This window comes from Lissotriton vulgaris, chromosome 4_1 (assembly GCF_964263255.1).
Source record: "Lissotriton vulgaris chromosome 4_1, aLisVul1.2, whole genome shotgun sequence".
In the NCBI taxonomy this organism is placed as follows: domain Eukaryota; kingdom Metazoa; phylum Chordata; class Amphibia; order Caudata; family Salamandridae; genus Lissotriton; species Lissotriton vulgaris.
In genome coordinates, this window is record NC_141691.1 from 150330982 (window position 1) to 150343863 (window position 12882).

General features: G+C 45.5%; 1 protein-coding gene across 1 annotated transcript in view; it reads left to right on the forward strand.

Moving 5' to 3' along the window:
- Positions 1-432: 432 nt before the first annotated feature.
- The window catches only part of PGK1 (phosphoglycerate kinase 1), a 60879-nt gene continuing 48429 nt past the window's right edge, over positions 433-12882 (forward strand). Inside the window, exon 1 of the mRNA XM_086918415.1 lies at positions 433-659. Within this exon, the coding sequence (XP_086774541.1) occupies positions 595-659 (65 nt within the window). The 5' untranslated portion in view covers positions 433-594. The remainder of the gene's footprint in view (positions 660-12882) is intronic.

Below are 12882 nucleotides of genomic sequence, written 5' to 3' on the forward strand. Positions count from 1 at the left end.
TTCATATGTTTGTAGAAATTTCAGAAAAAAACCTGTCGAATTTTACGGCTTAAAAATATGGTTTCAGAAACATCAATATTAACATATCCTTCGTTTCCACTCTTCTACTCACATTTCTCTAGTCCACATGTTGAATAAAGATGCTCTATTACTATTTTGGGTACGCGTTTTTATGTACTGTTCCCTGGCTTGGAAAAAGAAAATGTGCATCCCCATAAATAAATAAAAAATAATAAATAGTAGAGCGCCCCCCGCTTTCTATTGCCATGAGTGCGTGCCGTTCATTGAGTGTATGCTGCTGAGCTCCGTGACGAACGTGACAGCTGCCTGCGCAACCTACCCTGTCCCTCCTTCCTCTTTTCAATTGATTCCAGCATTAACCAATCAGAGTTTTCTACCCTGTGAGATGAGCCTTCATTCACCCAATCAGATGAACGAGCAGGCGGGACTTAGAGGCCTTGAAATGTTATACTCTCTTAAGGTGACCTGCAGGAAGAGGCTGGTGCAGTCGGTTCGGGGAGGGAGCGCAGCGCAGCGCAGTGCAGGTCTGAAGTCTGAATTCCTAAGTGCATCAGCTGTTCGTGGCAGTGCAAAATGTCTCTCTCTACAAAGCTCACCCTGGACAAGGTTGATGTGAAAAACAAGAGAATTGTGATGAGGTTAGTGATGGTATTTTGTGGATGGGGCGTGTACCGCTACACTGAGCTTGTCACGATCTAGGTAAGGTGACTCCGAGGTGAAGTGCTCCAGTGTTGCTCTTTTCCTTTACAATGTAATGTTTTATGTTCGTTGCATTGGGTAAACTTGAGTGAGCTAAGACTACAACTCCCAGAATACATTTGTTGTTGAATGGAGATCCAGGACTGGAGCAATAGGTTATCGCTGTAATGGAGCCATTTGATACCCCGATACAGACGGGGGTGGTGTGGCTGCTGTATTAGGGATGCAAGGTGGGAAGGGCACGGAGTCTACTGGCTGGAAAAAAGCATAGTTGCGGCGTGAGTTTTCCTCCCTTGGTAAGGCAGATCGGCAGGTGAGTGGTTTGACACTACGACGCTGCCTTGCCTGAAAAATGAGATACCAACGGTGATGTTGCATGGATGCTGCAGCCTAAAGTTGGTGTTGGCCCTACATGCCAGAGGGTTGCTGGCTCTAATGGACATGGCGTCAGTTGCGATGGAGAGCAAAGCATTGAAATCGACATATTGCAAAATAAAACACGACTGTACTTTTATAGCCTTTTTTTTTTTGGGTGCTTGCGTGAATATGGGCCACATATATACCTTTTTACAATAGTGTTTTACTGAAAGTATTATATTAAGAAGGGGAAAAAGCATTCGTCATCCAAGGGAAATGATTCATGGGCAGCGTCATCAACAGTGGGCCAACCACATCCTCCCTGTTCTTGTAATGCTTTTTAGAGCGACGCCATTCTTTTTGGTTATTCGTTATTATAGACCTCTTTGTCTGGGGTTGACTGGGATTCAGCAGTTGTGTTACAGCATCAGCCTTAATGTTTAGTTTTCAGACTTTTAAAGATGCACTTAAAACGGATGAGAAAATGAGTAGGCCTGATACAAAAGTTCTACATTTTACAGGTGTGCAAGCCTCACCAGCCTTGTCATGACTGAAGAACGCAGCACTTTTACAGATAGTGAGCGCGCACGTTTTTTTTTTTTTTTTTTATAGACCAACTCCTATTTGTAACACTGATCTAAAGAAGTATCGGGTTCACGATAGAAGCCTATGTTCTGCTCTCTTTTTAAAAGAAATCTAGGTAGGTTATGATATATGTAATAAGGTCTGACAGCCCCAAGTGGCATGTAATAAGGACATTCGAGATGGGTAAAAAAATGTATAGTGGTGGAACCAATAGTACTTGTCTTTTTGTGCCAACACCTACTTTCTGATTTATCGGCGGTGGCTGCTTCCAATATTTTGCTCTTTATTAATAGTGTTACAATTTTGGCATTGTATGTTGCCATACTAGCTCAAAAAAAGGTCTACACACTTGCATGTAACCCGTAAAAGCAGACCTTGCTTCTCAAGTTAACATTAGAGTGAGCAACCGGTTAGTGAGTGGAAGTTCGATAAATAAATAAATAAATATATATATATATATATTTATTTATTTATTTATCAGTCCAGGTTCTGAGTAGATGTCAGAACCAACGGGCGGGACCTCAAAGCACCTCGTAACCAGCAGTCCACAAAAGCCTCGAAAAATGTACATCCAACAGTGGAAAACAGAGGAGACGTTTTTTAATGTAAGATGACGCGTTTCACTCTACAAGAGAGCTTGTTCACACAGCGCGCCAGAAACAAAGGAGTGCTTAAATAGTAAACAGAAACAAAAAAAAAAAAAAATATATATATATATATATACACACACACACACACATACCCCGTCCCGACGTTGTCCGGGTATGAATTGCTGCCGGCCAGTAGTATATTGTTTTGTAGGATTTCGTTTTGATAGCATTTCTTATCTTTGACAGGCCTGTGAAACGCTCCGATTCACAGTGCACTGCTGATGCACTTAAGAGTGTGCGTTCAGTAGTGTGTAAACTCGAGTTTCCCTACTTTATTTTTCCTTGCAATATTATATAGCGCAATCTCGACAACATGGCATGAGCACAATTTACATTACAGAAGAACATTCATTTGTGGTAGGCACGGGGAGACAAAGCGATTTGCCTGGAATCACAGGATGTTGAGCTGATGCAGAGATTCGAACGTAGTTCCCCAGCTCTAAAGTTCGCAATTCTAGAACTTGTGGTAGGAGGTGTCTAAAAGTGTATGTCTGTGCTGGCCATCAATGAGACCTGTGCATTTTTCAAATCGGTGGTGAAAAAATAGGAGTATTTTGCTGGAGATGTGGGTCGCTGTGCCACCAATGTACTTACCGGGGGAGGGTAAACGCCCATTATTCCGCAACTTTCTTTCCGCATACCATCACTCCGCATACTTTCATTACGAAAGTACCATGACTCTGCAATGCCATTATAACGCATGGCATTATATTTTATATGCTTTTACCACGCATACATTTACAACGAAATTCGTTGTAAATGCATGAATGGTAAAAGCATGTTTTTTTAAATGTTTGGATAGGGTAAGTATGGGTATAGGGGTATGTTTTGGGGATACTGAGGTATATGTTTTGGGGTGTTTGGGTATTTTAAGGGTTCAGATAGTTTTGGGTTATGGGGTACAGGGGTAGTTTTAGGATTTAGGGATAGGTATGGCTTGGAGTACAGGGGTATTTTTAGGGTTCAGGGCTAGGTTTGGGTTTTGGGGTATAGGGGTATTTTTAGGGTTCAGGGCTAGGTTTGGGTTTTGGGGTACAGGGGTATTTTAAGGGTTCAGGGCTAGGTTTGGGTTTTGGGGTACAGAGGTATTTTTAGGGTTCAGGGCTAGGTTTGGGTTTTGGGGTACAGGGGTTTTTTTAGGGTTCAGGGCTAGGTTTAGAGGTACAGGGGTATTTATAGGGTTCAGGGCTAGGTTTGGGGGTACAGGGATATTTTTAGGGTTTGGGGTACAGGGTATATTTATGGGGTTAAGATGGGTTAGTGTTTAAGGGTGTTGGGGTATTTTAAGGAGTAAGGGTGGGTTATGATTAGGAGGTGCAGGGTTAGTTAAAGGGAGCAGGGTGGACACCCGGAGCTGGAATGTACAGAACCTGGGAAGAAAAACAATGAAATATTGGGCACAACGCTCGGTTTTATTTTCCGTAATCCCGCGCCCCGCACACGCACAAACCCACAGCACACGATATGAGACATGGCATAAAAGGCGGAACGTATCGCATGCCCCCACGTTTGTCACGCCCCTAGCACGCTGACACGCCCACAAGGGACTACTTTGCTGGCACGGTTCTTTTACCTTTTAAATTTATATGGTGGGCGTCTGCATAGCCTATGTCCTTCTGCTGCAACTGCCCTTTCCAACGCTGTATTGGGTGTTGTGATTGGTGCTGTGGTTCCTGAGATTACCCGCCTCAAAGGTTTGGGCTCTCTCTTTATTATATTAGTATAGATAATGGCTGCTAAATCTCTGTGGCTTCCCATTCCACAAAAAATTGGATGTACAGGCATGACGCATACATGTGTGCAATTTACTCTTATTTGGTATTAACATACATAAACTTTTGCATCTCATGTAAAAGTATGCTTGCCCTGAAGTGGGAGCTCTTTATACATATGATGCCCTTTAATCATCGTGGCAAATTCAATGGCATTTGGTACATCGCGAGCACTTGGTAACATTACTAGGAACTCATGGCGAAATCACTTTTGAATATCCGTCTGTCAGTTCCCAACATATTTTACGAATTACAATGCAGTATATACGGTCACCTGTATCGGTGAACTATATTTTGAAATTAGATTTTTGCCCATGTTCTTGCCAGTTCCCAGGTACCGACTCCAGTCCCCCTCCACCCTCTTATTATTTTATAATGGTTGTGAGGGGGCAACCTCTACATTTTTATATGGGGATCTCTAAAGTCATGCAGTGATCTAAGCACGCCTTCCTCCTTTCCAAATCTTGAGGTTGTGCATTACACCAGTTCTTGGCTATGTGCCATTTTACATCTGAACATGTGTTAGTCAAGCAATATGTGCAACAGGGCCAACTTCTGTTACTCCTGTATCCTTCAACCCAACCAATCTCCCAGTGTGTGGAAAACGTCCTCCTAAAAGGGTCAAATCTTACAAAATCGCAGTGTGGTGTGGATGTAGTCTCAGGCGTGGTCCGCACACAGACCACTCTGGTATTATCTGACCAAGTTGCAATAGATTCCACTGGGTGAGATATATGTGCGGTGTAGGTATTTTAATTAGAGCATTTGGTATTGGGTTACCCTGGCCATTTCATGCGGGGCCATCTTTGCTTCCTGTCACTTCTTATCTGTGAGTGTTCCTATATTCTCCTTTTTATCAGAGTTTGCCCTAGGAGTCAGTAGTATTCTCCATTTTTGTTTTCCTCTAACAGCTTTGCCTCAAGAACGATAAAATCCTTGGTGTGGGGTGATTGCTGGTTGAAGCCTGGGGATTTTGAAGTAACTGGCTTTTATGCATCTCCTAGTAAATTTTTCTTATCCTAACTGGTCTTTTGGAAACTCTTACTTTTGCAGTTCTCAGGAAATGCCTTTCAGCTGTGTGGAGCACGTTCTTCCTTCATTGTAACTTTACAAATATCACCTTCTGGAAGGAAGCGGATATGAACGACAGTGACATTGTTTCTTAACACTAATTCTAGGATGGGGGATGTCTATTGTGGTTTCAGAAGGGTTGGATCTTTGTCACACAAGGTACATTTACTCATATATTTTAATTGGTTCATTACGTAGTCAGTGGGTAGCCTGTATCCAGCATAGATCCGAACATCCATGACTTGACATTCCTGCTTTCAGCCCTTCAACATGCAGTATAGTTTATTTAGGTATAACTTCAAATAGAATAGCTGAGCTGGATGGTAGGGTGTCTGTGAATCTCAGATTTGCTCACAAGTGGTCCTCCACCCATGCTTTCACCTTGTCCTTAAACAAAGACCTCATTCTGCCTGCTTTTTCTATAATGTGTTTTAGCTTCGCGTGGAATATAGTTTCAGGTACGAGTTTTGGAGATTAGAAGAAGCTCTCAATGACAATTATGTATGATGGTTGCTTGCTGAAAGAGTGTGGCTGGTGAGCTGAGTAGTTGATAGGTAAGTATGCTGTCATTTCTTAGTCAGATTTTATGCAAACAAGGATAACTTTCTACCAAAGTCATAATTTTTGCTAGACCCTGTAGCAGAAACTTTGTCATGTGGGCTTTTCCTCCTTCCAAATTGGTACCTGCTGAAATTCGAATCATGAGTTTGCCTCCCTGATTGTATTTTACACGAGAGAACACGTTTGTATTTTATGAGAGAACAAGTTTCTTGCAATTGCTCAGCGGAGGGTCTCACCCTGATACACGTACTCCATGTAATGCTTTTAAAAGGAGACTATGCCACGTGCTGGGGAACTGCGTGGGTTTGTAAGGTAGTTAACAATGTTCTTTTTATTTGTTATGCATAATTATAAAAGGTTCTAAAATAGTCCATTACCTTGAAAGCAGTGGATATTGTGCACTGGAGTTCTGGTAAATCCATTGACTTTGAGTGACTGAAATAAAGATCAGAACTGTTGCTACTCAGCCGATGTTTTATGGTTTTTCAAGGGCTGTTGAAAGACATGGATTGGCCAATGGTTGCACTGTTGCATTAACCAGCTAATCTGCTGCCTATTTCAGATTTCGTTTTCCTATTGCCTTTTCAATGTATTCGATTCTTACCCGTGCTTGTTTGGAAGTACTTTCTTTGCACCTCTTTTGGTCTAGCAAATTATTTAAGGGCTGCATCATTTTATACTTGATTTGTCGAGCATTTTGGTTGTAATTGCTTGTGTCTTTCATTCTGGCTAGACTTGTCTGTTCAAATTCTTTCGCTCCCCGGCCACCGTTGCTCTAATAGTGCTGACCTTGTTGCGTCAGTCTGATTATACTCCACACAGCATCACTGTGCATTCTAAATCTATTCGACTGGCAAAAGACTGGTTTGAACCGTGTTTGTGTGAAACTGATGGTCATTTCCAAGTGGACTGTAACTCATTGTTCAGGATTGTCATCGTCTGCCTCCATATAATCCAGGTTTTGAAACCTTGTTCATTGAACTGTGTATAAAGCTTTGGATCTCAAACTTCTCTGTAGATGTTGGCCACAAACTGACAAGTCTCTGACATTCATAGCTTTTTGCGTTGGACTGTGTTGACATATTTAATTTGATCCAAACAAATGATTTGTAAACTGAACTTTTTTTTGTTGTTTTATTTGTTGTTAAATCATGTCTTGTATGCAAGAATTTTGTATCTGTGCTTGATAGGCACTATCAGCCTATATTTGCAGGATATATTACATTTTATTCTCTCGTTCACAGATGTGGGTGATGGTAAACCACGTTTACCACAAATCTTTTTCCCCGCAGGGAATCTCAACGCAGTTGTTACAACGACCACGTTGTGATTCCGCATACCATTACTCCGCAAGTCAGAACAATGACTTGCGGAGGGGGGAAGGGAGGTGTTGGATTTAAAATAACACCTTCCCTATTGTCTGCACAGACTGGAGTTGGAATAGTAACTTCTACTATTCCAACATCCAGCGCCCCCCCGCCGCAAGTCGTCATTCCGACTTGCGGAGTAATGGTATGTGTGGAATCATAACGCGGTCGTTGTAACAACCGTGTTGTGATTTCCCTGCTGGGAAAAAGACTGTGGGATGAGAAGATACATTCGTTTACAGAGCACGCTGCACCAGTAACGGAAATAAATTTGATAACAGATGAGCAGAGATACTTGAATCTGTCCTTTCAATTTCGAATCTTTCAAAGGGTGGGTGTGAAGTACTCCATAAGCTCAGGAGTGAATGTGATATTGGGAGTGCCTTTTTTTGACATGGTTAGCCCCACTTTTTGCCTGATATTTATTCTAGTGCAATGGGTCCCTGCCAACCAGGTCCCCTGAGCCAGTGCTTCTTCCTAAAACCTATCCCTCCCCCCCCCTCCCCCCCCCCCCAATTGGTACTTCTACCCCCCTCCTCCCCTTTGTAAATCCCTAGTAAGTTAGAACCTGGATCCCTAGGGCGTGAGAGCTGAACTCACCCCCTCACTGGGACCATCCCAGTGCCCTTGCAGCTTGCATGCTCCTGTGAGGTGAATAACAAGAAAGTGGCATGGCAACCGGCCTGGGTGCCAGGCCAGCTAGCACTGCCTAAAGGTATAGGTTAGTCACCCCTCGAGCAAGCCTCACAGCCCTAAGGCATGGTGCACTATACCACAGGTGTGGGAATACCTGCAGGAGCATACAAGTACATTCTTAAAATATTGTAAGAGCCAGGGAAGCCATGAAGAGTAAATGGGCTGGGAACTCGACAACTGTAGTTTCCTAGCACCATGATGGCTTCACTGAAACCAGGAGTGTTTGGTTCCAAACAACTCCTTGTAATTAATCCACACTGATGCCAGTGTGGGATTTATTACACCATGTACATAGAAGATACCTCGGGTGCCCCTGCAAACCTACTGACCTGGTGTGGGCATTGACTGGCTTTAGGCAGGCTGCCACACACAGATTTCTAGATCCCTGGGTGGAGAGCCTCTGTTCTCTGGGACCAAAAACAATGCACATTCTGGGCAGAGGTGTCACATATCCTCCCCCAGGACGGGCCAGTGCTCGAAGGGGAAGCTTGAAAGGCCTGCCGTCTTTGTAATGCGACCTCCAGCCCCTGCTGCTAGCAGCAGATGTCAGCCCCCGGTTTACACCCCCACTTTGTGCGGGAAAACCTTGAAGAATAGGAGGTGTGCCCACCTCTGCCAACTCCACCCCTAAGGTAGGCGAGGTGAAGCAAATCTCAGTCCCTGCCATCTTGAAGGAGACCCCTCCAATCAGGGCTAGGTGCATACCTCCTCCCACAGGAGGGTGGCCTAATTGAGGGTGTGGTCACCCCAGGTAAGGTGCCCATTGGCCCCACCTGCTACTCCCCTAAAACAACCCTAACTTTAGTATTTAGTGGGCTCCCCCAGACAGGAAAACTAGATCAGCGATGATCAAAGAAGACCTCCCTGAAGGCGTCCACTGCCTTGGCCCCAGCCTTACTGGCCTGTCTCTTGCTTCAAAGAGCCTGCAGCCAAAAGGCGACCTGTCTTTCAGTCAACGGCCTCTGAAAACTCTGGCTGGAGTGCTGCCTTAAAGACTCCAATCTACAGTGAACAGCGGACCTGTCCAGAAGAAATCTACTGCCAGGGCTCTGGAGACAGTGAAGAAAATAGTGTTTGGAGTAAAGGGACCAGTAGCCCTGGAAGGATACGTTTGTCAACCTGGCTGTCATTAGGAGGGACTAATGAGCCTAAAACCAATCGGAAGCCAGCATTTTAAACCGAAGCAATGAAGATGGGTGGAGAGTGGGTAGAGATTCCATAAAGCTCACAAAAAAATTGTGAGAATTCTGAGATCCGACAACAAAGCGAAGGAAATCTTCTCCATGGAGGACGAGCTTGTCAAGCCTGACCGGATCACCACCAAATTAGCTCCCTCCCAACAGCTCTGTGAATTTCTGGACAAAATAGCCACGATCAAAGCCAGTATCCCCAAGACCGTACCCCCTCGGAGCCCAATCAGACACATCTCAATTCGCTTTCATTTGACCTCTTTCCACCCATCACACTTGAGACTTTCTTTTCCCTCCTTAAAGTTCGCTCTGGGTGCCCCACAGACAGTTGTCCTCGACATATTGCTTGTGAGATTTTTCTCCAGCTGCCCGAAATCCCACTGTCTCTTCTTAACCACTCCCTATTCACTGGCATTGTTCCAAATTGCTTTAAAATGGCGAAAGTATGTCCCATTGTGAAAATACCTGGCGCAGACCCCCGCCGCACTCAGCAATTTTCGACCCATTTCACTCCTACCATTCTTGGGAAAAATCTTGGAAGCCTATGTTACAAGCTGCCTTAGCGCATTCGTGGAGCGCTCTCCCTACCTGGACCCCCACCAGGCGGGTTTTAGACCCGAGCACTCCACTGAATCCATCATATTGGCAGTCCATGATGAGCTGAGAAGAGCTGCGGACCACAACATCCTGCAGGCGCTGGTCCTCCTGGATTTGTCGGCTGCCTTCGACACTGTTGACCATAAACTTTTGGTCGAACGTGTCGAGGGCGCCGGCATCCGGGGTATCCCCCAAAATGGATCTCCTCTTTCTTAAGCAATCGCCACCAAGCCGTCCGTTTAGCGGACCTCACATCAGGAAAAAAAGGAACTCGCTTGTGGGGTTCCCCAGGGTTCCTCCCTTTCCCCGCTCTTATTCAACCTCTACATCCGGCCATTAATATCAGAGTTACGGAGGAGGGACGTAGTTGTTTTCAACTACGCCGATGACATTCAACTCCTCTTCACCATTGATCCATCTCCCTTGGCAATTGAAGCCTTTCAGTCCATCATGATGGCCATTTGGACATGGATGAACTCAAGCCAACTCAAACTAAACCCAAGTAAGACCGAGCTGATACCTACTAGGCCTTCACTTAACCCCTGGAACCCCAGTTTTTGGCCGCCAGCCCTGGGACCCCCACCTCCCCCTGTTGACGCGGTCAAGAGCCTTGGGGTTTTAATCAGTAGTGATCTCACGTTAAAACCTCAGAAACTCGGTTGTCTCTTCGTGCTTCTTTCATTTCACAGGATCCGAAAAGTTAGCAAATTTTCTCCCCCGAGGCCCTGATTCAGGTCACCCTGGCATTAGTCATGTCACGAATTGACTACTCTAATTCTTTGTACACCGGGATCCCTGCCTATCACCTGCAGAAGCTCCAGATGGTTCAGAACCAAGCGGCCAGACTTGTACACGGTCTACCTTAGTCACACCAGGCCAAACCTCTCCTCAAGGGACTCCATTGGCTCCCCGTTGCCTCTTTAAGATCGGCTGTTTGACCCACAGAGCTCTAGCATCTCATGGGCCGATCATCATTTCCGACAGAATCCAGCGTTACATTCCCCGTCGCTCCCTTCGTTCTGCTAATGCCAAACTTCTGACTCCCCATGTCTTCAAGTGCAAGAAACATGGGGGGCTCAGATTTCCTTTCCTAGCACCTCAGTTCTGGAATTCACTGCCACCCTCCTTACGTTTAATAAGTCATATCCCTTGTTTAGGTAAAGCTCTCAAAACATCGTTGTTCTCCCAGGCTTACAATCAATAACTCACTCCCCCTTTCTGTCCATGCTTCCCATATACTCGGTGCCAAGAAACCGTTGGTGAATGTGCGCTTAACAAATTTCTTTTATCATATCATTATCAAGCTTCCACACTATACTGAATACTGCATGCCTCGCAAAGCGAGCAGTGCATGCACTGCGATGCTATGCTCGACCTACAAATGAGGTCAAGGAGGCTGGTATTGGAGGGACGGCCCTTGACTGGGTTCGTTCCTTCCTGACGAACCGCCACCAATCTGTTCGAATCTCCCAATTCTCGGCGGAGAGGATGAAACTCCCCTGCGGAGTCCCGCAGGGCTCGTCTTTGTCTCCACTCCTTTTTAATTTATACCTTACCCCCCTGATCCGCTCCCTCCGGGGAAGGAATGTCACTGCATTTAACTATGCAGATGACATTCAGCTCATCTTCAACCTTGACTCGCAGGAAGCGGCCCAGGATTTCCAGTCCACCCTTTGCCATATCAGCGACTGGATGGGCGCTCACCACCTCAAGCTCAACCCCAACAAGACGGAGCTCAATCTTGTCGGAGGCCCAGCCAATCCCTGGAACTCCACCTTCTGCCCCCTTTCCCTTGGCCCCCCTCCCAGTCCCGCTGATAAAGTAAAAAGCCTAGGGGTCTACATCTCACAGGATCTTTCCATGAATCATCAGATCAGCGCCACAGTATCTTCCTGCTTCCATCAGCTCAGAAAAATCCGGAAAATAGCTCACTTCCTGACCACTGAAGCTCTCACCCTGGCGCTGTTGGCGCTAGTCATCTCCCGGATTGACTACGCCAACGCCCTATACGCAGGCATTCCGCAATACCAAATAAAGAGACTTCAGTTAATCCAGAATCAGGCCGCCCGTCTAATCTACCATCAGCCAAAACATCAACACGTCTGTCCCCTCCTCAAAGCCCTTCATTGGCTTCCTGTGTCGGAACGCTGCAAGTTCAAACTTGGCTGCCTAACCCATAAATCCCTGGCCGGCATCGGCCCCTCTTTCATCTCCTCTCTTCTCCATCCGTACGCCCCCCCCAGACACCTCCGTTCCTCCCATCACGCCCTCCTCCAGACACCTAGGTTCAGGCGTAAAAAGCACGGAGGCCTTAGATTCTCTTTCTTGGCCCCCTCACTCTGGAACTCTCTACCTTTAAACCTTAGACTCTCCTCCTCCTACCCTCACTTTAGGTCTCTCCTAAAAACTCCTCTTCTGCGGTGTCTATACATAAAGCTCTCCTTTCTCCCCTCTCTGCCTCCTCCTGGGTTAGTGATCAGCGCCAAGAAACCGTCCGGCGAACGCAGCGCTCTACAAATCCTTTTTACATTTTACATTACATTACACTAAAGAGTTTCAATGCGGAGTGAAAGGTAGGGTGCAAGAAGAACTGTTTGGTTGTTTATGCAAGTGGAGGAAGAAGGTTGCTTGGTGTACCTAGGTGAAAATCTTGCTCCAGATTCTCATGTCATGTAATGGAAGAAGGCTTGCTATCCTGTTGTCTGTCTTGCTTCTCTTGGTTTTCAACCTTGTGATATTGTTTCTTTGGGAAATGTAGGCACCATGAAAGGGAGCACAGCTTTTAGAATGACTGTTATCAAAGGGCTGAGCTGTGAATCTGGTACTCCTTTCAGCAATGTGTTGAATCCAAGATGCAAGAGGAACAGGACTTGAATGGCCGTTCTGAAGCTTGCCTCTAGGAGAGGGTTTTTTACTTTCTACTGCAGTTATTGTTGGTGCCAAGTCTTTTGAGCTATAGGAACCATTGAGCTTTGACTGTTGTCAATGCGGATGCTGTTGATCAGCTGAGGTGTGCAGCAGGGTTGTGAGACATGGAAGGTTGGCTCTTCTCAGCTGTATGTTGAACTGGACTCCAGAAAGTTTGATGCAGAGCTCTGCCCCTAATACATCTGCCCCCTTACCTATGTTTGCCACCAGGCATGGCTTATGAAATGCTGAAAGGACGGAGGGCTGTCATTCACAAGTCATAAAGTTAATGGACGATTTAGCATTTTCAAATTATGGGTTAAATTCAGTCACACACAGCAATAAACCTTTCTCATTGCTCACTATTGTGCATCATACCTTATGAGCTTGAGAAGATTGGGACAAGGTT